This window comes from Astatotilapia calliptera, chromosome 10 (genome assembly GCF_964374335.1).
Source record: "Astatotilapia calliptera chromosome 10, fAstCal68.1, whole genome shotgun sequence".
Classification (NCBI taxonomy): domain Eukaryota; kingdom Metazoa; phylum Chordata; class Actinopteri; order Cichliformes; family Cichlidae; genus Astatotilapia; species Astatotilapia calliptera.
The window spans coordinates 13,650,677-13,674,925 of NC_137431.1; the positions used below are offsets into that span (position 1 = coordinate 13,650,677).

The window sequence follows — 24,249 nt, forward strand, 5'->3', positions numbered from 1 at the left end:
TCGAGTCTTTGCACATCCTGGAACGGAACTGTCATTCTCTTAAAGTTTACAGGGGTGACCTTATGTGGTAACAACGGAGGTAAACGACAGGAGCGTGGAAGGACATCACAACAAGCCACAATGTACAGAATTATATTTCGGACTTTGTTGGCGCCTCGAAGTTCTTCAGTCAATGTCTACGACTCGTGTGTTTTAGCAGCTAAATGTGACAAGACGGTTTTCAGGTGAGGTAACCATGTGACTGTTAGCTGTGATTGAACGGGCCACACTGTGAAACAGAGTAACTAATGACCGTGAGACTCAGCTGCCGAGCTTCTTAATGTCAAAGAACAGGTTGCCAAAGTACAAACGAAATATGCTGAGTTTTGCTTGTTTCGTTAAACAAGAGTAGCATGTGGCTAGCAACTAGCTTATTCTAGCCTAAAGAGGGGGATGGACGTCTTGACTGACAGCTCTTCAGGCGGTTGTTTCCATGGTAATGTGTATGTGAAGTTAATCGCACGGACCTGAAAAAAAAGTTTGATTCACGTATAGATGCACAGACTAATATGTATATTATATAAGATATGGTAAATGGCCTGTATTTATATAGCGCTTTACTAGTCCCTAAGGACCCCAAAGCGCTTTACATATCCAGTCATCCACCCATTCACACACACATTCACACACTGGTGATGGTAAGCTACATTGTAGCCACAGCCACCCTGGGGCGCACTGACAGAGGCGAGGCTGCCGGACACTGGCGCCACCGGGCCCTCTGACCACCACCAGTAGGCAACGGGTGAAGTGTCTTGCCCAAGGACACAACGACCGAGACTGTCCAAGCCGGGGCTCGAACCGGCAAATATATGCAAAGCATCACAAGTTGTCATGTTGTCTTTAAGCGGTATGCTTGTAAATGGTGTAGATTAAAACTGCATGGAATTGCATACAAATCTATAATGTATAATAATGTTATTTTTTCCAGACACTGTTGCCCCCTCCTTTGCATTTATTACGTTCAATATTGATGATATTGTGTTAATGTAATAATTATCAAAAGTCTGAATCGTGACCTTTTCAGATTTGGCTCCTTCTGATGCACAAATCTGTTTATCTCTCGACACAGGGTTACAAATAAATGTGGGGTAAAAACCTTCAGCACAAGTTCAAGCTCGCTCTGTGAAAAGAAGAATGACCAATACCAGAAAACACAGGCAGTTAAAGAGGGTGACCAAGCGGAGGTGGTCGAATTGAAGGAGGAGCCAGCGGTGTTAAAGGCAGATGATGGAGACGCCACACAGCAGCAGACAGATGTTAAAACTGAACAGGTTGCATCAAAGCAGCCAGCGAAAACGAAGAATGATGCAGCTAAGAGTGGGAAGGAGAGTCTCCTGAATCTTCTTGGAGCCATGAAAGTAGAAGTCACCAACAAAAGGAAGCTCAAAAACCTGAAGGCAAAGCAAAGTTATGAGTCTGTTACACAATATAAGCCGAAGGCGGCACCTATGGAGAGCACCATCAGTATGTATCAGAAGGCTACAGGGAATGATTCATCACAGAGGTGAGAGAAGTTGGAGAAGGGTTGTATTGCCTTATTGAAGTTTTTTGTGTTATTCACACCATTGGCCAATAAAGTTGTAAGATGACAACAGCAGTCACTCCACATGATTCTCTTTCAAGTTTATTTCATCTATAGTTACTTACATCACATGGAAAGTACTGGGCTACCTAGATGTTAGACCTACACAAGCTGCTCAACTATGGAAACCTATGCCATCCAGCACCCAGCACACAGTTTTTGTGCTGATTGTAATGGTTTAGTCTGTGCTATGCACTGTGCGCCTCAGTACTTGGTGACTCAGCTCATGGCTAAGTTGCTGTAGTTCCAAAATGTTTCTCCCTTGCAACAATACCACATACAGCTGAGTGTGGAATCTCTAGAAGGGAAGAAACTCCACTAATGTGACTTGTTGCATATTATTACAGCTACTTGATTTCAGTGAACTCCTTAGAATGACTCATTCATTCACAAATGTTTGTAAAGGTATACTGCATGGATCAGTGGTTGATTGGAGATGAAAACACCTGAATTCAGAGTAGCCCAATACTTATGTCCATACAATTAAAAACCAAACCTTAGGAGCTATACTTTTGTCACATTTCATTCACTCATTTTGTGCCCCCCTGGGTTGTGTTTTTAGTGAGACTTTGGATCCTGATCTGGTTGCTGCAGCATCTTCTGCTGCCTCCACTCTGCCTAACCACAGCCAGGCTGAATCTGAGCTGCTCAGGCAGCTGAGGCAGCACGAGGCAATCGCTGAGGCTCAGAAGAAAGGCGACATTAACAACCTCGGGTATGTCCCCAATAACTGTAGTTAATGAGATTGTTACTCTCTCCCCCCCCCCGTTTTTCTTTTCTGAAAAGCTTATTTAACAAAAAATAATCAAACAATATTTTCTCAGAGTGATTATCGCTGAAATGAAAGTAGGCAAGAATCCTAACCGGCAGAATGCCTGGCCAGCCGATCAGATCCGGTTTGATGACGACGGGCGAGGATATACACATTACAGAGGAATCACTTCCGAGCTGTCCAGTGTTCGGAAACGGTAATATTTTTATCAGCTCTTCACACTAATTTTGTTGTGTTTTTTTTGTTGTTGTTTTTAATGGATCTTGTGTCTAATGTCTTTCTTTTTTTAAGGAGGAACTTGTTGCTAGGGAAAAGACTTAACATCTTCACCTCCTCTGCTGATGAAGATGGAATTGAACCAGCAGCAGGTATTGATGGATTTAGATTTTCTTTTCTTTCTTTTTTTTCAATTTGAAGCTTACTGTTCATTTCATATGTTTGCTCACAGAGGCCACTTTTTGGTGTTACTTGTCTCATTGTTAACGCCTAAAAATAAACATTTTTAAAGTTTGTCTTCAAAATGTATGCACCACACCAGAAGATCACTGACTTAACAGTGGTCTTCCTCATGAAGACTTCTAGTAAGCAAGTCATGAGTGACAGTTGATTTTTCAAGCTTAAACTGATGAAACATGACACAGTATCAAACATGTTAAGCATGGTGCTTTAATAATGCTTGTCAAGACTGTGATGCTTTTAATGCCTGTCACTCCGTAAACATATTTCATGTCACATTGCAAAATCTTTTGCTTTTAACGTCATTGTATCATATTTTCAGCTAAGCCGACTCTGTGGGACATGGACTTTGCAAATCAGTTGTCTCTATCGACCAATCAGATGCTTCGAAATGGGTTTGAGGAAATGATCCAGTGGACCAAAGAAGGGAAACTATGGCAGTACCCAGTAAACAATGAAGCTGGTGAGTAACGAAGGTTGACTTCATTATTTTTAAAAGAGGGGAAAATACATTTTTCTGAGAGAGAAACTGACTGTTCATTCTTGCTGTGTTAGGCCTCGAAGAGGAAGCCAAGGTCCCATTCCATGAGCACATCTTCTTAGAGAAGCACTTGGAGGAGGGCTTCCCTCGTGAGGGGCCAGTGCGTCACTTCATGGAGCTAGTAGTGACCGGCCTGTCCAGAAACCCCTATCTGACTGTGCAGCAGAAGAAGGAGCATATATCCTGGTTCAGGGACTACTTCCATCAAAAAGAGGAAGTGCTTAAGGAGGCTGATGTTTACCTTGAATAAACTTAGCACGGTTTAATATGTCTGCATTTGCTCTTTGTGGTCACATAAAACCAACACTTTAAAGCGAGACTTTGCCACCGTGATCATTACTCATACAGTTTATGCGGCAGTCAAAACCTTCCTGGTTTCTTGACTCTTGTAGGAGAGAACTTAGTGGAGATATTGGATGTCATGCTATTGAGAAAAATGCCCTGAAAGGAAGTGAAATGTTGCTGCACACATAGTCAATGCAATATTTTTGTGATTCACAAGTGGTATTAAGTGATGTAAATAAAATGGTTGTGTTGATTTATTCTTGTTACACTGAAATATTGTTATAAAAGGTCATTAGAGTAACTTACTTTAAAAACAAGTAACACTTTAGCTGAATGGATTGTTAATGACCTTTGTGTGACAAAGAAAATGTGCAGATGAAAATATTTTTGTATTCTTTAAGTGTCACAGGTCATACAAACACCTTGCAGTCATGAGTGATTGTGTTTTCCCAGACCGGTTGCAAGAACTATAACCTGTGAGCGGTATTGAGGATCTGAGATCAAGTTTACAGTAGAAAACACAATCAGACCGTGAACCCTGTACCCCTTCTCAGAGGAAGTGCTTTTAAAGTTAAACAACCTGTTTAACAACGTGCCACACGGATCCTTTCTGGTCTAAAAACACCCTGCTCGATCTATTGTCTGAGAAAGTGGAAACTGACAGGTTGATGTTTCAAAGTGCCCCACTTCCACATTTTGTTCACTTTTCCTTAAACAGAGTGATTGGCATGATAAGATGTTGGCAACACTTCCTGGTTTCTGTTTGTCTGGGCCATACAGTGCAGTAGGGGGGAGAGACACTCATGTAGAGTTGTTAAGGCTTGGCCACTAGATGGCGCTACTGAACGTTGTGGTTGTGCATTACATTAGGATTCCCCACAGTTTTAAAGATGGCATCCAGATACTTCAACTAAAAAAAGTTTAGGAGTACATTAACATTTTTTGCTATATTTGTATGGAAGTAATAAAAAAAAACCTGTACAAATGGCCCTAATATATTTCTTTTTTTAAGCTTAGGGCAGTGTTTCGAATCAGCTGAGCCCCCCCTCAGAACGTTTTGAAACTAAAAACATGCCCTCTCAGCTTGTATGGTGCATTCAAGTCCCGCCAAAATGTGTTTGAATGACAAGCGAACTGAAAGAGATAGCTGACTAACCAACCCTTTCACTACATATTTTTAAAACTGGTATTGAGTAACGACAACTTTTTATTTTTGTCGAGATGACTGTCACTCATAGCACCAAGCACAGAAAATCGTGGAATAAGATTTTAAACTCAAGTGCACCAACAAATACATAGATACGATGCTATGAGAAAGTGTGCCCAAACTATTAACTGTAGCATCAAATAGGCAGTTAAATCACCCTTGATGTGGATTTGCAAATTTGAGGGTCCATTTGGCGTGATTTGTCAACAGGACAGCACTTGAACGCACCTTCAAGTTGCAAAGCTCGGAGGATGGAGCCTGTGAGTAAGCCGTGAAGGCAGCACCGGAGTGTGGTACTGTCTACCACTTGTTAGAGCGGCAGACTTGAGAGTTGCTGCTAACTGACACAGTATGGTGTGAACTTCAGTTTTAGATATCTCTTTATTTTACATTACAAACGACTCTTTCTCTTTTAGGGTTTGTTTTCGGTCTTGATGACTCATTATTAGCCTCTCGATGTTTATGTCACCGTTTTATATTTTTTACTAACAATTTGGCGAATTCTTTTTAAGTGAACATCTATGTGACAGAGGATCGGTGTTACCCTGACATGGCTGAGTTACTGCCACAACAGCCGCAGCCGGGCGATATAGACCCGGACTTCGAGCCTCTCTCTCGCCCGCGGTCCTGCACCTGGCCGCTGCCCCGGCCGGAGCTCATCGACCCGGCCAGCTCCAACACATCCTCCCCAGCACCGTCTGTGCAGCAGGAGCCAGCAGCAAACGCCGAGTTCATCAGAAACCTCGACCTGGTGGAGGAGGACTATAAAGAATACTCAGAGCAGAAGCCGCTTTGCAATGCTTTTCAGTGCCGGGATAGCAACTGTGTGCATCATTACCCCCACCAACATCATCATCAACACCATCATCATCAGCTCCAACAGCAGCACCAGGTCCCGGGTCCACAGCTGTCGTCCCAGCAACAGGTGCCAAATCCTGGGGTCCCACCTTTGGGTGGACCCGGGCAAAGGAAGAGCAGCTCGTCCCGGCGAAACGCCTGGGGGAACATGTCCTACGCAGACCTGATCACCAAAGCCATAGACAGCTCACCTGAGAAGCGGCTGACCCTTTCTCAGATTTACGACTGGATGGTTAAGAGCGTGCCTTACTTCAAAGACAAAGGAGACAGCACCAGCTCCGCGGGCTGGAAGGTGAGTGTGTGCGTGCACGTGAACATTCGCTGTCAGTAGGATGTGTGCGTGAGCTGAGATGCATATATGCGCTGTAACCATCTTTACCACCACAGCACAGCAAGCAGCACCAATGAAAAAAGAGCCGCCAGCAGCAAAGCTGGACAAAATCATGATACCAAGAAAAGTTAGGGAGTGACATTTGAACGTGCTAGACTTTATATGCAGACAGTGGAAACTTGCACAAAACATATCAAGGCCACATCCTCATTAGCGTCTTATTGCACCGATTGCCACTGTAAGGCGTTTTGCACAATCTGCTGAGCAGGAAATGCAAAGGTTTGATGTGCAATTAATTGCCTTTGTAGTTAAAAAAAAAAAAAAAACCCAGCCCTGTTTCACTCGCATTTAGAGACGTCGTGGCAGGATATTTACACCTTAAATTCTTAAACCTGTGATTTTATTTTATCTAGAAAACTTGGTTTGCTTCAGGAAAGTGACAGTATTCACTTTCACTGTGTGCACATAGTGCAACGCATTTGGTTTAGTATATTCACTCAGCACTCACATTTGTGCTATGCAAAGCAACCCATCACATTTTTTAAATATGATTATAACTTTTAATTCAGGATTTATTAGCAGTTAAGTAATAACAGGAGTAACCCATTCCTTTTCTCTTTTAACACCATGGTGGGATTTCAAACCTGTCCGATGGTGGTTAGCTTTTAGAGGGGCTGCTGACTTCTGGCTTCTGAGTAACCTTTGAAGTTTTGGAGTGGTTTCCTCTGTCAGTGGTAGCACATGCCTCTCTGCTTTGTCACTGAGGACACATGCAGCTCTAAAGCAGCAGAGGACAAACCAGCTGGTCTGACTGTAAACATCCCATAGATGCCACCAAGACTGCTTTTCTCTATAAAAAGCAGAAACAGCGATGTGAAATTGGGTTTTGACTGAGGATAAAGATGTGTAGGTATGCTCTGTGGATTCCCCCACCCCCACCCGCAAACACACCTATGTGGGAGCCAACCTGTATTATCACAAAACACATTGACTTGCGCAGCATTTCCACAGTCATGGAAACCCTGCTACCTCCCTGAAAACTGCAATTTGAATGTGCAGACCTGGAAATATTAAGTACAGGGGACGAGCTGTGAAAACATTTGCCTAATGCCTGCACAAACATGCTGATCCGGCCAGTGAGGATGTCACTCCACTCGTGATGGACAGAAGCCCGCAGACAAAGCCAAAGGTGGACCAACAGAAGACGCCAATTAAAGCCCGCACACGCCCAACAAAACGTATTCTGCTTGAGTTTTCAGTGTCGCAGCCTTTTCTGTAACCCCCTGCATTCTCTTGAGAGGTGATTTGAAAGTTGTCAGGAAATGCCTTTGGGAAACCTCAGTCATATATAGCTCCCATTGTTTTAACCCCCCACCACCACCCTACTTGAAAAGCTTTGTCACAGATTATTATATATACAGACTTTGTTAAACCTACTTCTTTTAAAAATCTGCACACTCTTGAATGTACAGGCACTGACGAATCGGCCTGTTTTTGTTTGAAATAACTGGAAGCTACATAAACAGCTCAATCAGTGCTGGGGAGTGTTTTCGAGGGGAAGGGACTGGCAGAAGGGGATGCTGGGAACTACGTCAAACATCCTCCATTCCTGAGTTGTGTGCTCATATCTTTGTGTCCCTGTCTTCTAGAGTTTCCTTAGCGGATGCTACGGCCTGGAGAAAGGGATCGCTGCTCTTCATCCTATCTCTTTCTTCTGCTCTCTCTCTCTCTCTTTGGGTTTCTGCTCACAGGGTTTGTGCTTGTTCAATAGGACCTTGAGATTTCTTTTACTAAAGGCCTTTGCTTTTTTTGTTTGGGGGGGGTCTTTAAGACACAAATTCGGGAGATAAATAATTGTATTGGTGCACTTTGTCTTTATGAAGAATGTCTTTCCCTTCCTTAGTCATAGAGATAAAGAAAAAGAACAAAGAGAAAGGTTCTGTTACCCTTCAGCGAGGCAGCGAACGCTTCTCAGTTCTCTATCAAGAGCAAAAGCTCATGATCATTCACATATTTTACGTATAATCAACACATCTTTGCTTCAGCCTCGCCATTCCTGAATGCTGGCATGCCCACCAGGCCTTGGAACTGCTGGCTTATAGTTATTTTTACACTTTCCTGTTAAAAAAACACGGCGGTTCCCCCACAATGAACTATGATGCATTTCCTGCCCGGTGGATGGAAAACAGTGCCATGTGTTAACATCCCCACCCTGCAAAACATGAGGGTCAGGGCAGGGGGGGAAAAAGAGGATGAATCAATAAGAGATCATATACACAGCATTTGTGTGAATCCAAGTCTATGCAAAATCACTTTTATATCATTTCAACATTTGTGCCACTTAAAAACGTAATTGCTGGTCTACTTGTTATGATTGTGCTTTTTGACATTTTTATTAACAAAGCAGTTTCGTCTCTTGCTGTAGTGATGCACAAAGATAAGCCAGGGATCTAATAGTGGGTGGAGGGCATTGCGCTTGATTGTAGCAGTACACCTAAAAAAGTATAGATAGGTGGAGCGCAGGGCAAGGGGAAAGGCACTGCCTCAGCAGCTTTCTGTCTACTGTATGTCATGGAGATTCTTTTGGTTTCCCCTCTAAATATTGTGTGGCAGCTCAGTGATCATGATGCCTTTGGGACAACAGAGGGCCCCTCCGTTAACTCGGGGAGGACTGGTTTCCCCTGGGATACTGGTGGGTCTGTGAGTAGCAGTGAACAGCTTGCAACGTACTTTTAGCGTTTTACTGGCAGTGCCACTGTTTTTCTCAATGAACTGTGACATTAGATAATGGAACAGGAAGTGACGCTCTTGAGTTTAACTGCCGCTGAAGTTCCGAGGTGTCACCCAAAAACATGTTGATTACAAAAAAGCGTTTCCCCCCCTCCGTTTTTTGAAGTTTTTGAAAACATTGCCCTGCAAATGAAAGAATATTTCGTTGGGTTGCTTTGGTGATAGCCTGCAGAGTTGAGTCTAGTGACTGTCTCCTGTGAAGAGGTTTATCGCACTATGTTATCTAGCGCGGGGGTCAAAAGGTCACCAAGCCTACAGATCTGCAATGTGTTGATTTGCCTGTCTCACGCCTGATGTATGCATATGACCATTCTGGAAACCAGTGACAAACAAGACTGAAGGTTTCAGGATGAGCCAAATGGCACAGTGGTAAAGGTCATCGTCCCTCAACTTACAGCCGATAAGAGCCAATAGCGGGACTGGAGTGATGGCAAAACCCAAACCAAAGTTCTTGGCAGGTTTTGCGGTGACCCATACACTTGCTTGAGTGCTATAACAAGATTTGTTCGATTTGTTTCCCAGTTTGAGTAGTGAATCTCCTTTTTCCAGCTTCTGTGACTAGAACTGTCCTGAATGAAAAGCTAGAGCCACGTTAATTTAAGACATTTTTTTAGACATTATAAATTTAAATCTCTTCCCCACTGGCTTCAGTTTTTAACCAAGTTTGTAATATTCTCCATTAGTGGATCACATAGTAAGGCCACAAAAATGTCTGTGTAGTAAAACCTTTTTACATTTATTGTAGAGATTAAAACAAAAAGAAATGGAAATTTTCATCCAGAACAAACATTGGTTGGTTTTGTCCACGACAGAATCTACTGGATGGGTTGCTATGAGAGATTTGACTCTGTGAGTGATAACAGGAGGTTTACATTTGTGGTTTTGAGTGAAATGTTTATTGAACTATTGGATGGAAATGCTGTGGTCAGCGGGCATTCACAGTTCTGCAGTTAAGAAAAAACATCCCTGATGGCCCCAAATATTATTTCTTCATATACAAACATTAAAGATTAAAATGTTGCTAAACACTGAGATATGAAACCTGGAACTGCAAACAACATCCTTTGTAAGTGAAACTGAGTAGAAACTTTCACCTGCTGCTTAAAACAACCCAATACTGCTTTCATAGGAATCAGGAGGAAAAGTAGCAGCCAGGTTCTGATAATCAGTGAATTTGACTAACTGAGCATCAGCAACTGTGAGCACTTCTGTAAAAGCAGTTGCTCTGACAGTTTGCTATTTGCATTCAGGTGTTTATAGCATGTCAGGAGTGGACGTCCCAGCAAATTCACACCAAGATCAGACTGTGCAATGCTCAGAGAAATTGCTCAAAACCCAGAGCTACATCTCAGACTCTACAGGCCTCAGTTAGAATGTTAAATGTTAAAACTCTCGACAGAAAAAGCCTCTTCTCTGTAAAATGAAAATAGCAACATTCCTTAGTTTTGCAAAGTTGCATCTGATTAAACCACAAGACTTTTGGAATAAAGTCCTTAGGACAGAGGAGACCAAAGTGGACATGTTTGGCCATAATGCAGTACCACATGTGGCAAAAACCAAACACAGCATACCAGCACAAACACCTCATACGAACTGTCAAGCACGGTGGTGGAGGGGTGATGATTTGGACTAGTTTTGCAGCCACGGTGCCTAGGCACATTGTAGTCATGAAGTTGACCACAAAGTTCTCTGTATACCAAGTATTCTGAGGTCAAATGTGAGGGTGTCTGTCTGACAGTGGGTTCTGAAACAGTACTATGATCCCAAGCACAGCGGCAAATCTACAATAGAGTGACTAAAGAAAAAAAGGTAAGAATCAAGATGTTGTAATGTCCCAGTTAAAGTCCAGACCTCAACCTGACTAACATTCTGTGGTGAGATATTAATAGTGCTGTGCATAAACAAATGACCGCAAACCTGAAAGAACTGAAGCAACACTGTAAAGAAGAGTGAGCCAGAAATTCTCCACAGTGAGGAGAGAAGACTGACAAAGTCATACAGAAATTTTTACTTCCAGTTATTGCTGCCAAAGCTGGTTCCACAATCTACTAATGTTTGTGGGGTGTACTTAGTTTTACTTTCTTTTTCACATGACTCTATGTGGGCTGCACGAAAACAAACACAATCACAACAAGGAGCATTCACTGCATTAGATGCTAATGGATCATCTAATTTATTAATCAACCTTTGTTTCATTGTTGCCTTGTGAACTTTGTTAAGGACACTGACCTGAAAACTGGTAGCAACTATTAAAAGAAGCAAGAGAGAGAAAAAAAGAGTAACTGCCAGCTATTTGTCTCGGGATCACAAGGTTAAAAAGGGATGTCTGCCTCAAACTTAAGAGGCCCACTAAAAGCTTCAAGTAACCCCATGAAGAAAAGGAGGCTTGAGGCAGGGGCTTTCAAAGAGGAACGGCCATAGCTTAAGGGAAGGAGGGGAGCAATCAGCTGACTGGTTTGCTGGGGGCTGAGGCCTGTGTACTGTCTGCTGTCTACATGTGTGAGCCGCTGGAATCTGTGGCATGTGGATCTTTAATCAGCTCCAAATATATTATGTTCACAAAATGTACTTGGCCTCTAATCCATTATGCAAAATACAAAAGACGGGGTCAGAGGATGACAGAAATACATTTTTTTAAAAAGGTGACCTTTTCACCCGATGAAGTGTGCAAAGAATGCGGTTCATTCACAATAATTGGCTGAGATAGTCTTGTTATTTCTGAATATTCAAATATGATTGAAGTGCAGTGTTTGTGCTTAAATTATTGAATTGCAGATCTCTCCATTCGTCTTCATGATGCCATTGCAGAAACAGGTCACTTCCTTTGATGCTCACTGTTAATTAAGTAGTCTGCATACTGTATGTGGAGCTGTAAAGAGTTGCACTCTCTGCACCAGGCTCGCATGCTCTTCTTCTTCTGCAGGCTTTCTCACCTTTTTGCCGCCTTGTTAAAGCAAACCCAGGCCCTATGCTCACAGCTTTGTGCATCATAGGTCATAAGAGAAAGGGGGAGGGGTGCACAGGAAGGCAGCACAGGAAGACCGTAATCTCTGCAAGTGCTCGTTTTTCCTATTCTCTTATTTCTACCAGATAACTGCTTTGTAGTGGTAGTTACATGTTAGCAGAAAATCACTCCGATTTAGTCAAGTCTGGATTTTAATGTAAATTAAAGAAGCAGGGTGTTGGCCATGCTCATGAAGTCAAGCAGTATCAAATACATTTTCCAGTAACTTAACCTTTTAGCCTGTATTACCTAAAATCCTGCTTTGAAATTAAGTTTGACAGCAGTAAAATGGCTTTGCTGAGCTCTTTGTAGTCACTGGCAGCTACATAGATTAGCACACTTCCTAATTTCCCTGCTAATGTGATCTTGATTAATAGACAATTGTTCTTCCAGTTTCCTCATTCTCTACAACTTTGTTTGAAAACCTTTTGGCAGACACAGCACAAGCACTTTGTTTGAGTGCAGCGGAATCTATCACTGAGGTCAGTAAAATGTTGAAATGTATGCCTTAAAAAGACAAAAACACGAGGTACACCTTATGCTGATCCCCTCCCTTTTGCCTTCAAGCTTTTTATAGAATAGATTTAACAAGCTGTTGAAAACATTTCTTTAGAGATTTTGGTTCATATTGACATGTCAGCATCACACAATTGCTGCACATCCATAATGCGACACTCCCATCTTACCACAATTCAAAGGTGCTCCAGTGGATTGCTGTCTTGTGACTGTGTAGGTTATCTGAGAACAGCTGAGCTTCTGCTGGTATAACCAGTGTTGGTCAAGTTACTTGAAAAAAGTAATCAGTAACTAATTAATTCAATTCAATTCAATTTTATTTATATAGCGCCAAATCACAACATAAGTCGCCTCAAGGCGCTTCATAGATACAGAGAAAAAAACCCCAACAATCATATGACCCCTATGAGCAGCACTTTGGCAACAGTGGGAAGGAAAAACTCCCTTTTAACAGGAAGAAACCTCCGGCAGAACCAGGCTCAGGGAGGGGCGGCCATCTGCTGCGACCGGTTGGGGTGAGAGAAGGAAGACAGGATAAAAGACATGCTGTGGAAGAGAGACGGAGGTTAATAACAGATATGATTCAATGCAGAGAGGTCTATTAACACATAGTGAGTGAGAAAGGTGACTGGAAAGGAAAAACTCAATGCATCATGGGCATCCCCGGCAGCCTATGTCTATTGCAGCATAACTAAGGGAGGATTCAGGGTCACCTGGTCCAGCCTTAACTATATGCTTTAGCAAAAAGGAAAGTTTTAAGCCTAATCTTGAAAGTAGAGATAGTGTCTGTCTCCTGAATCCAAACTGGAAGCTGGTTCCACAGAAGAGGGGCCTGAAAACTGAAGGCTCTCCCTCCCATTCTACTTTTAAATACTCTAGGAACAACAAGTAGGCCTGCAGAGCAAGAGCGAAGTGCTCTAATAGGGTGATATGGTACTACAAGGTCATTGAGATAAGATGGGGCCTGATTATTTAAGACCTTGTATGTGAGGAGCAGGATTTTGAATTCAATTCTGGATTTAACAGGAAGCCAATGAAGGGAAGCCAAAACAGGAGAAATATGCTCTCTCTTTCTAGTCCTACTGATTACTTCCCCAAAAAAGTAATCCAGTTACTTTACTGATTACTTATTTTCAAAAGTAATTAATTACTTAGTTACGTGTTTTTTAAAAACACGATTTACAACCTGAATAGGTGATAAAGCGATAGATCTTTCAGCCCAATTCTACTTTTTCTACATAATCCATCATACAAAATTTTAAAAGTTTTAATGTTGTTTATCTTAAATTCTGACCAAATCATCCAAAAACTGAGACACATCAGACCAGGCAATGTTTTTTCAATCTTCTGTTGTTCAATTTTGCTCAACCTCTATAACTACTCTATAACAACTATAGCTTCAGACTCCTGTTCTTAGCTGAAAGGAGTGGTTTCTGATGTGGTCTTCTGCTGCTATAGCCTGTCTTCTTCAAGGTTCACTGTTGTCCATTTAGAGATGCTGTTCTGCATACCTTGATTGTAGCGAAAAATCATTGGAGCTACTATTCCCTTTCGATCAGATCAAAGCAAGCTGGCCTTTTTTCTGCTGCTCAGTGAATATTTTCTCTTTCTCTGACCATTCTCTGTAAACCCAAGAAATGGTTGTGTGGGAAAATCCCAGCAGAGCAGCATTTTATAAATCACTTCGACCAGCCTGTCTCGTACAAACAGCCATACAATTTTACTAAATCACTTAAATCAGCTTTCTTCCCCATGCTCAGTTTAGACTCAGCTGGTCATCTTGACCATATCGACATCACTAAATGCATTGAGTTGTGGCCATTTGATTAGCTGCTTAGTCAGTCGCATTAATGAGCAGTTGAACAGGTGTGACTAACAGCATTTATATTTGGTTGAATATATAAAAACAGTTGAATTTGTGAGCAACAAATTGCACCATTATTTACCCGGGCATTTTTGCAGCTTATCGTGGCTAGTGTTAGCGAATGTTAGCAAAGATTAGGACAGTACCTCTTGGCTCTCTTACTGGGAAATCAAGCAATCCAATGAGAAGGACTGAATAACTGTCAGCGATGAGCAAAAAACTGCACTATTTTCCATTTATAGGTTTTGCTGCTAACTGTGTAAAAGATAATGAAAAAATATAGCAGTGGCACAAATACAAACACAAATGCTTATCTACAGGGTTGCAATATCTAAAGGTTGAAAACCTAAGCTAACATTTAGCATCAAAAGTCACAGTACACTTTAACTTTTAAAGCCTTCAAAGAAAAAAATTATATTTATATTTTCTCACGTTCTCCTGCCTGGGAAATTTACTGATGGGAAGACAAGGTCATTCTCCCTTCCCCCCTCCCCATCACTAACTACAAGTAAGCTTTCATCATTGAGATAAAAACCAAGTTACTGATTTGAGAAGCAGCTGGTCTCCAGCAGTCAGCCTCCTGGGAGATCCTCTGTCCTGTCTGTGGTTGTAGCTGGCGCTGTATGTAAAATGCATAGACCAATTGCAACTGAGGCCACTTTCACTGAGGCCGCACCTGTTCTTGCAATCGAGCCCTGTTTGTTTACTTACCCTGCGACCGTTACTGCAAGCCTCATGCTTCACTACACAAGAAACAGCAGCTGCGTCAATTAGATTGTTTTGAAGTCCAGTAGGAGGAGTCATTTCATGCTGCATTATGGATGATGGTGATGGATGACTTTCCTTACTCCAGCTCAGGTGTTCTACCGGGTATCTCACCTGAGTTGTGGCAGGTGCTGTTTTCTCCTTTCATGTGGGAAGCCTAATGACCCATTTCTGAGGACGAACTGAAAGTAGATTTTGTCCCAACTCAGTCTTTCCTGATTTCAGGATTTCTTGCATAAGCTGTCTAATGTCTCTTCCGTGCTGCACCGGTTTGTTTCAGGGGCAGCACTACTAAATGTCCTCAAGTGTAGAGCAGAAAATGTTGCAGATTTCTTTGTAATACTCTTCTGCAGACTTGTGTGGCATCACTTCTCTAAGAGGATCTTTGCTCTTAAACATTTATGTCACTTAAGTTTCTCTTTAATCTGGACCTCGTCACTACCCTGGTTGCCAAAGCAGGTCAGCGGAGGAAAAAATAGATTTCTCATGAAATGTTTTGCAACCACAAAAGCACACATTTTACTACTACAAAATATGCCGTAACACAACAGAAAAAAAAAAGACTGGACCTTAGGCGGCTCTTTCAAAGAAATAATGATTGAGTGGGGCACCTCCTGAACTAAAAAGGAAGGGGAATTTTTGTTGTCTTTGAGTTGAGTTGAGGTTTGTCAAAGATAAGGCAGAGAAGAAAATTTCCCTTTCCACAGCACTGCCTTGCAGTGCACGATCCGTAGTAGGTGCTAATCAAAGGCTGTAGAGATTTGCATATCAACAGTGATCTCTGCCATGCGTGAGCGAGACTTCACATTTGGTTAGTGAAATAAATGTTGGTTTGCAGGCTTGAGTCTGTGCAGCACACTGCTAAGATGTCCGGTCCTGTCTTTAGTTACAGGAGATCATTTAAAAAAAGGAAAATGGAGAGAAAAGGGTCGTAAATCAAATGAGCATAAAATGCAATGATTGAATTGCATTTTGAAACCATACAACCTCAGGTCTCTTCAGTCTACATGTGCAGGATGTCCTCTGACACAGGAAGCCTCATTTAAAAGTCACTGGAGGAGAAGGGAGGAGTCTGGTTTTGGTGGTGGGGTGCAGTCCAAAGAAGCTGTTTTGGTGAGTCTCACGAAGCGGGTCTTACCCAGCGTGTCACATCTGATGATTCTCCTCCTCGCTCTTCCTTTGCCATCCAACCTGTTTGCATGTCCCCGTCAGCTCGTATGAGCAGCTCGTGTTTAGCACACAGTGAACTCATTGAGTTCACTCATTGAGTTCACTGCCGGCAATAACATCCTACAGTGTCGCCCTCCCCAACTTAGCTTCGAACTCTGTGACCTCCTCTTAGTTTCTGTTTAACAAAACAAAAAAAAAATCTAACTTGTGTACCGCTCTCTGTTTTCACTCTGTCAGTTTACAGTTTGAGGTTGAACTCATCTTTCAGCACCTTCTTATGACGACGGCACAAAAAAGAATACTTGAAAAGCGTCAAAGTTGTTCCAATTTTGCAGTTTTTTCTGGTTTTATTCCTTGAATCTACTTTGATAATTTCCACTTTGAAATAATACTTTCACTGAGAGTAGTTTTATAGATTAGAAGTCATATTCCTGCCAGAAGCTTAACTTTAACCCCAAAATGTCAGAGACACACTGAGACAATCCATCTATTGTTTTGGATGAGAACATCTTTATCTCAGTGCTTTGTATATCCCTGCTGAATCCTGCGGTTGGGAACATCTGGGTTTACTAACTGCAGGGAGCTGCTTTCTTATTCACATGGGTGTTTAGGGGGAAATTCCATACTTGCACGTATTGTGTTACACTTTAGTCTTTCATTGTCCCCCCCATCAAGCTCAGCAAGTTGCATATTAGTGTCACAGAAAGACCAGTCTGTACAGTGTGTCTGTGCCATGTCTAACTGTCTTCATGACCTCCCGACCGACACTGGTTTTCTTCCTGAGAGCATTACCACAGGAGGAGTCTACTGCATCCTTTTTGGGATACATAACATGGCATTAAAAATCTACTGAATAAGGCTTTAGGTGTGTGCATATTTGGACGAGGACAAATTTGACCACATACAAAAAAAGAGAGCAGCTCAGTGATCTCAATGAGCTCTTTCAGAGGTGTAATTTTCGATGATGGGCACAGGCAAGATTAAGCAGTGATGGTTTTTTTTCTGTAACGTGTCTTCCAAATTACCCTGTTTTTTGTTGTTGTTTTTCTCCTTGTTTTTTCACTGTTGTTTTTCACTTTGGATCCAAAGCGAACGGTGTTGTTGTTGCTGCTGCTGGGCTGCGCTGATTAAAGTCAGTGGAAATCACAGGAAACATGATTATAGTCCGCAGTGAGGAAAGATGGACACCCTAGTAAGCTCTCTCGTGGGCCTTCAAAACAATACAAGCAGTTAAAGCATGAGAAAAACTGATGAATACAACGTAAAAGTCAGAATGTATTCAGAAAACAGGAAAAATGTAAGGAAAAAAAAAAAAAGCAGACCGAGTGAAGAAACTAACGAGAAATGTTTCTTTGGTCAAATTTTGCACTATTATACTATAGTGTAATATGAATTGTCATCTATCTTTGTCACACTTGTGTCCAACATTTATCACCGCTTCCCTCTTTCATTGAATAGGTCCTGTATTTCTGGAGAAAAGAGTCTCTTAAGTTATGTTGCTGACGATACTTTATTTTGTTCAGTATCATATTCAGTGACAGGCACTGATTTATTAAACTGACCATGATATTTGTGTGAGGGAAAACTTACAAATGAATCACTTTTCTCCCATTCAGAACTCCATCAGACACAACCTGTCCCTGCACAGTCGCTTTGTGCGCATACAGAACGAGGGAACAGGAAAAAGCTCCTGGTGGATGCTGAACCCAGAAGGAGGAAAGAATGGAAAGTCACCTCGACGCAGAGCTACCTCCATGGACAACAGCAATAAGTTTGTCAAGAGTAGAGGAAGAGCCGCAAAGAAAAAGGTCTCTGCTCCTGAACTGAACCTTCATAGATATTTCAGCCAAATGTTTTTTTGTTTTTTTAATTCTGTTGAATCTAGATTACATGTACTCAGTGTTCTTGTGTTCTACTATCTCTAGATGGCTCTACAGGAAGGGCTTGAAGGAGGAGCAGGCAGCCCCAGTTCCCAGTACTCTACCTGGCTTGGAAGTCCAAACTCCCACAGCAATGAAGATTTTGACAACTGGAAAACCTTTAGGACGCGTACCAGCTCTGATGCCAGTACTCTGAGTGGTCGCCGTTCACCTTTCCCTTCTGAACAGGATGATGTGGGCGAGTCCGATGGCCACATAATGTATCCTGGAGTTGCTGGTGCTAAGATAACCTCTACCCTGCCCAGCCTGTCTGAGGTGTCTGGATCCATGGGCCAGCATCGCTCAGAAAAGGTCATGGATCTGCTGGATAACCTTAACTTGCTGTCTCCTAAACCCTCCCAGCTCAGCTCTGACTCCTCACACTCCCCGCGCTCCTCAAACGCCGGCATGCTTCAGAGTAGCCCCTATAACTCCACTGGACTGACCCCACACCAGCAGCAAGACTACCAGAAGTGCTTGTATAGTCAGGTGAGAATGCACTCCCTGTCCCCTGCTCCTATGCAGACACTTCCAGAGACTAAGCCCAGCTTTGGGGCTTACGAGAACCAGTATATCTTCCCTTCTGGGCTGCTGACAGGAGAACCAGACACCAGAAGGGACATGATGCACTCTGAAGTTGGGAGGGCAAGTTGTCCAATACCTACTTATAGCAGCCAAAGCCATGTGGGTGGTCATAATGGAGTAAAAATGATGAATCCCTCTCAGAGTCACCCACTTCCTCGTGTAAATCCACATACTCTGCATAGCCAGGGTCCAGCTGCCTCACAAGACTTGAATAGCTGTAACATGATACGCCTGACTAGCCATTCAGGGCCCTCTCTTCGAATGGCTGGTCCAAGGACGTGCATGCAGCTCCCCCTCGGACTCCCTCCACACACTAATGATGCCTCAGTGACCTACGGCAGCAGCAACAGCTACAGAGAACTCAACTCTGTACACCCACACAGTCATCATCATCAAGAGCACCTACCCAGTGATCTGGACAGTGTGCCTACTGAAAGGTTTGAATGTGACTTGGAGTCCGTCCTCCATGACACACTCATGGATGGTGGGGGGCTGGACTTTAATTTTGATCCAGCAGCTGGGCCTCATGGGTTTTCCCAGAGGGTGAAGACGACCACACACAACTGGGTGTCAGGGTAGCATCGCAGAGAGGTGAGACTGATCATTAGTCTGCCCTTAATTTCTTATACATATTACATTTTATTACAGATAACAAACATAAACACCCTCAGAGTGTTTGTCATCCCTGAACATTTTCCATTTCATTCACCCCCGCAGGTTTTTCTCCACATCACTCTACTGCTCACCTTCATTCAGAGAGTGGAATCCAAAGAAGCTTTCACCATCATTATCCACAGATCAGAAGAGGTTTATCAGTCATGTCCTGACGCAGAAATAAGACGCAACCATCACTGCAGTGAATATAAAACAGAGAGACAAGCCTGCATAAGTGAACTACTTGTGAACTATCAAAAACTGTATGTATGTTCAAAAGTATGTATGTTATAATACATAAGAAGGAACCAGCGTAACACGAATTTGTCTTTGTGCTACAATCACACACGGGGAAACAATGACTGCAGAATGCAGAATGACCAAGATTACTGCAACTGTGTACAACGAACGCGTGAATAAGTTCAAGTTTGAATTTGTTGCTTCAGAGACAGGCACCAGGTCTGCAACCACTTGCAGCCAATAGCCGTAAATGGCAATAAGATGGAGTCAGTTTGCTATCAGGTTGGAGGAGGTCAAGCTGGCAATTACATGCAATTTGTCTGCGAGAATATGGTAATTAACTGTGATAAATCTGTTGCTGTCTACATTAAACAGATTTTTACACAAACTACTTACATTCAGAGTCAAGCCAGAAGCTCGTAGATTTGAAACAGAAATTGTGATGTAGCTGCTGCAATTTAATTGCGAAATGACATAGGTGCTTGTCAACCTTGCTGTTATATAGGAACATAACAAGACTAGAACCAGTTGGGTTTAGTCCTCTTTTGCAAAGAAACTGATTTGTGTCTCATCAGTGCAGACTGACTCAAACTGATTATGATATGTTGTCAGTGTGTCTGCATTTATAAATCAGATAACAATTATTTGCAAACCTTCTGCAATCCGTGAGAGTAATAGCAGTTAGAGTCCGACAATGGTTGTTTGGTGACAGATTTCCTCCCACCAGGCAAACTGCAAGCACCGAGAGGTTGAGTGCTGAACCTCTGAGCAGCCACTTAGTTACCACAAGTACTTGCAATTGGTTTTCAACAGTAAAAAAAAAATCTGTGTGATCACCAGGTAATTACCATTCCTTTCTAGTTGCAATGAGGTTGCAGTCTTATTTTTACTCTAGCATGATTAGTGTAAAAGCTGTTTAGAGGCATTTTGTTAAAAGGTACACTGGGAACACAATAATTCTATTTTCCAACACACATTACTTTGTAGATCTTGAAAGATGATTTAAAAATAGTTCTTCACTTGCTACCCTGTGGTGCAAGGAGACAGCATCATGTAGGGTAACTATGAAGGCAAGACAGACAAAGAGGCATCTTCACCAAGATGAATCTTTCCACATTGAAAATAAGTTACATTATCAAGTAGTGGCATTTGATCAATTTTTTGAAATTAGAAGAACAATTTGGAAAATTAGCACCAGATTCTTCAAAAGAGGACTTGATAGCATGTAATCAGTATAGTATATGATTATGACCCAAATTAGTAAAGTATTTCAGCTTTTAGGGATTATATTTAGAAATGTGTTTTAGGAACCAGCCATCAACAGCAAAACAATTACACTGTCAACCAGGAGAAATCATTACAGTTAACTGATAATCAATAGATAAAGTAGTGTATCGTCTGATCAGTAATACCAATTACATTATAGAGGAAAAGCTGTGTATTGGAAAAAAGTGTATATCCACAAAAATATACCTCTGCATAATCACCACATACAAGTTTATGAATCAAATGATGTTGTGATACACTTCTGTCAAAACAGTATCAGCTATATGTTCTCACTATCAGATGTGATTAGACCTTGAAACATGAGCTACACCAAAATTGTTGCAGACCTACATTTTAGTAGTTGACGAATCTGCAAATTTTATTTTTTTTGATTAGTCAGCAATTATTTCAATAACTCTCAACTTCACTTCAAGTCTGCCCACCCTGTTGCCTCTACCCAAAGAAAATGAAAGTAATGACACAGAAAACATATGAATATGATAATAATCCAATTTATTTTTAACATTACTCAGTAGGACAGAATAAAAATGAAGTAAATAAAAATAAAGCAATACAAATTAAAGTGCTAGTAGTATTTAAACAAACAAACAAACAAACAAAAAAACAATGCGCAAACTAAAAACGTCTCTCCGTAAGTTCAAATAAAGCTTCAAATTAAATCAAAAAGATTTTATTTTCCAGTCCAAAATAACATCTAGAAGAGGTTTACTATTCGAAATAAACGCTAATATTAATGTTAAAGAAAAAAGGGAGAGTGTTGCTACTCCTGTTTAATGTTTTTACCATCGCATTTCACTCATTAGCTAACACAACTGAAATGGTGTTTGCTTAGCAAGCATCTTCCATGAGAAATTTCCGACAGGCAAGCTAACACAAACATTAACATAAACATAAACGAGGTATCAACGCGACGCACTAACGTAACTCTCTAAAACTGACCCGTTCAGAGTTAACGTCACCGCACCAGGGTGCTGACGGACATGCTCTTGTGCTGCAGTAGTGCTGTCGTGAAAGGTTTTGCACAGTCTGCAATTAACTTTCACATTTTTTTGCATTTTCTCCCCTCTTCCCCACGCCAGCTGTTTTACTTTTCGCGCTACGTTCTTCTTCGTTAGTACTAAATGCCGTATTGGCAGCCCATATAGGCGACACTGCCCCCATAGCTTCCTATAGTGTATTGCAGTTGCAAAAACATATTTACGTGGTTCTAGAGTATGACCGTCGACGAATTTTTAAAGTCGATGTTATCGATTATGTCATCGTTGTAGCCCCACCTGAAACTATAAATAGGAAATTTATATACTGCATGTTTTGCTCTTTATTGTAATCTGTTAATTCTCGATTTTGAACTTTGTGAATCATATGTTTTGTATAATATCCTGTATGTATTGTATTGAGATGGCTGCAGTTTCTTAATCTAAATCTAAGAGAAGGCTCATATATAGATCTCCACCAATGCAAATGTTCTATTTTATGTTAATGTTGTTTTAAAGCAGTTTTTAACAGCATTAAAACAATTCTAGAGAATTTTAGTGTTTGGAAATACCTCTAAATACTAATGCTTCTTAAGTTTATTTGGCCTCTTGGGGGGAAAGGTTATCAGTGTAACAATCACTGCAACATATATTCAGTTTTTTTACAGGATTACATGGACACTGTAAATTCTACCATGCGTTAAACATTTCTGTAAAAACTGTACTGGATAATTTAAAGAGTGAAATGTGTTTTTCATGACTTTCTCAGATCAAAAGGATATTTTTGGGAATGTGAGGTCGATTAAAAGGCCGGTAGTAGTGGAATCCTAAAATAGCTGGAAATATGTAATGGTTGATGAAACTTAACCAAGTGTTTGCTGCTTACTTCCAGGCAGCTTCATATGTCACCAAAGACACATTGTAAAAAAAAAGTGCCAATTTATTGTGTTAACATCATCTCGCAAACTTCTGTTGTACATATTTTATTTAGTATTACTTTTTCTTTTTGTATTTTGACCTCTTAATTGTTGTAGTACTGAACCCTTATACAGCATGTATGATTGTGTTAGACAAGGTTGTTTACATATCACAGTGCAAACAATATCAGTGGCTATATGAACACTCATACCTCAAAATTTTACCTCTGAAGTGTTGAAGGAACATTTCCTTCCAATTTTCTTCACTGAGTATTGTGTATTTGATTTGTCTTCATCTCAAAGTTTTGATTTTGTACATATTTTTTCATATTTCATTATTTCTGCAACAAGTTATATAAATGGGGACCTCTTTACGGATCTCTCTATATAACATCAGGATTAATTAAACCTAAGTCATTTGAAAGATTTATCATTGACAAAACTCGCTGAAAAGTATTCTATCACATTAATTTAATTATGTTGTTGATTAAGAGGTCTCTTATCATTTTTCTGTCATATCAAAATAAGTATGTCCCAGGACTAGTTTAACATAGTTTAAATAGTTTAACATTACCTTATGAAGATTTTTTGTAGAAATGTTTTGAGCCTGCTATATTTAATTAGGAAAAGGGTATTATTTCTTTTTATGTGTAACACAAATTAATGTGCACATTTCTGTGCAAATGTGTTTTTTTGAGGATAAATAAAATGCAGCATTATTTTTTCATTGATTGATTTAGTTGTTGTGTTAGTTCAAACATGTAAATAGAAATATCTTATAGAAATATAAACATATATGGATATCTTTGGTATTCATGTCCAGATATTTTTCAAAGAATGCTGTTTTTTTCTATGTAATCCATTAAATGCATACATCGCCAAAGGCAGGACTGAAATGATGTGTCTTTTTTTTTTTTTGCTTTAGTGCGTCACTTGATTCTTAAGTGTGAATGTTTGTTATTTTATACATCCAATGAGTAGATTTAATGGGGTCAACCATCCAAAGGAATGGGCAGCATGCAAAAGAGGTGAAGAAGAGAGTGCAGTGGATGGAAATGAGTGCCCAGGTGGCTTGTGACAGAATGACAGCAGCAAGAGTAAAAGACAAAAAGACAGGAGGAGGAGCTGGAGTTCACACAAGTAAAGATGCTAAGATCTTCACTGGGACGGACCAAAATGGACAGAAAAAAAATAAGTAAATCAGAGGGACAGCTCAGGTTGGGCAGTTTTGAGACAGAGTGTTGCAGAGTGTTTGTGTGACAGACCAGGATGCTAGAGACAGGGCAAGATGATGACAGTGAGAGATAGATGATCTGCTGAGGTGTCCCCTTAAAAAGAGCAGCCAAAAGAGTAAGATTTGTCATTTCATAGATGTATTAGATTATTTCACTTATTATTATTATTATCACTCCTGCCATTGTTACGCCCCTCTGCAACCTCTATTCTCTTTGCAGTGGCAGTGCAAAGAGTTGTCAATTGAGTCTTCAATTGCC

General features: G+C 41.1%; 2 protein-coding genes across 2 annotated transcripts; both read left to right on the forward strand.

Moving 5' to 3' along the window:
* On the forward strand, nucleotides 1-3,932 carry mrps31 (mitochondrial ribosomal protein S31). The gene is made up of 7 exons (XM_026182288.2): nucleotides 1-224; nucleotides 1,109-1,543; nucleotides 2,184-2,336; nucleotides 2,446-2,589; nucleotides 2,685-2,761; nucleotides 3,172-3,312; nucleotides 3,405-3,932. Exons 1-7 carry the CDS (start codon nucleotides 121-123, stop codon nucleotides 3,638-3,640), a joined length of 1,290 nt encoding a protein of 429 aa, XP_026038073.2. The 5' UTR covers nucleotides 1-120; the 3' UTR covers nucleotides 3,641-3,932.
* Nucleotides 3,933-5,199: 1,267 nt separating this feature from the next.
* On the forward strand, nucleotides 5,200-19,969 carry LOC113030998 (forkhead box protein O1-A-like). The gene is made up of 4 exons (XM_026182814.2): nucleotides 5,200-6,032; nucleotides 17,797-17,988; nucleotides 18,106-19,275; nucleotides 19,402-19,969. The coding sequence occupies exons 1-3, from the start codon at nucleotides 5,433-5,435 to the stop codon at nucleotides 19,261-19,263; spliced, it is 1,950 nt and encodes a 649-aa protein (XP_026038599.1). The 5' UTR covers nucleotides 5,200-5,432; the 3' UTR covers nucleotides 19,264-19,275; nucleotides 19,402-19,969.
* Nucleotides 19,970-24,249: the final 4,280 nt, after the last annotated feature.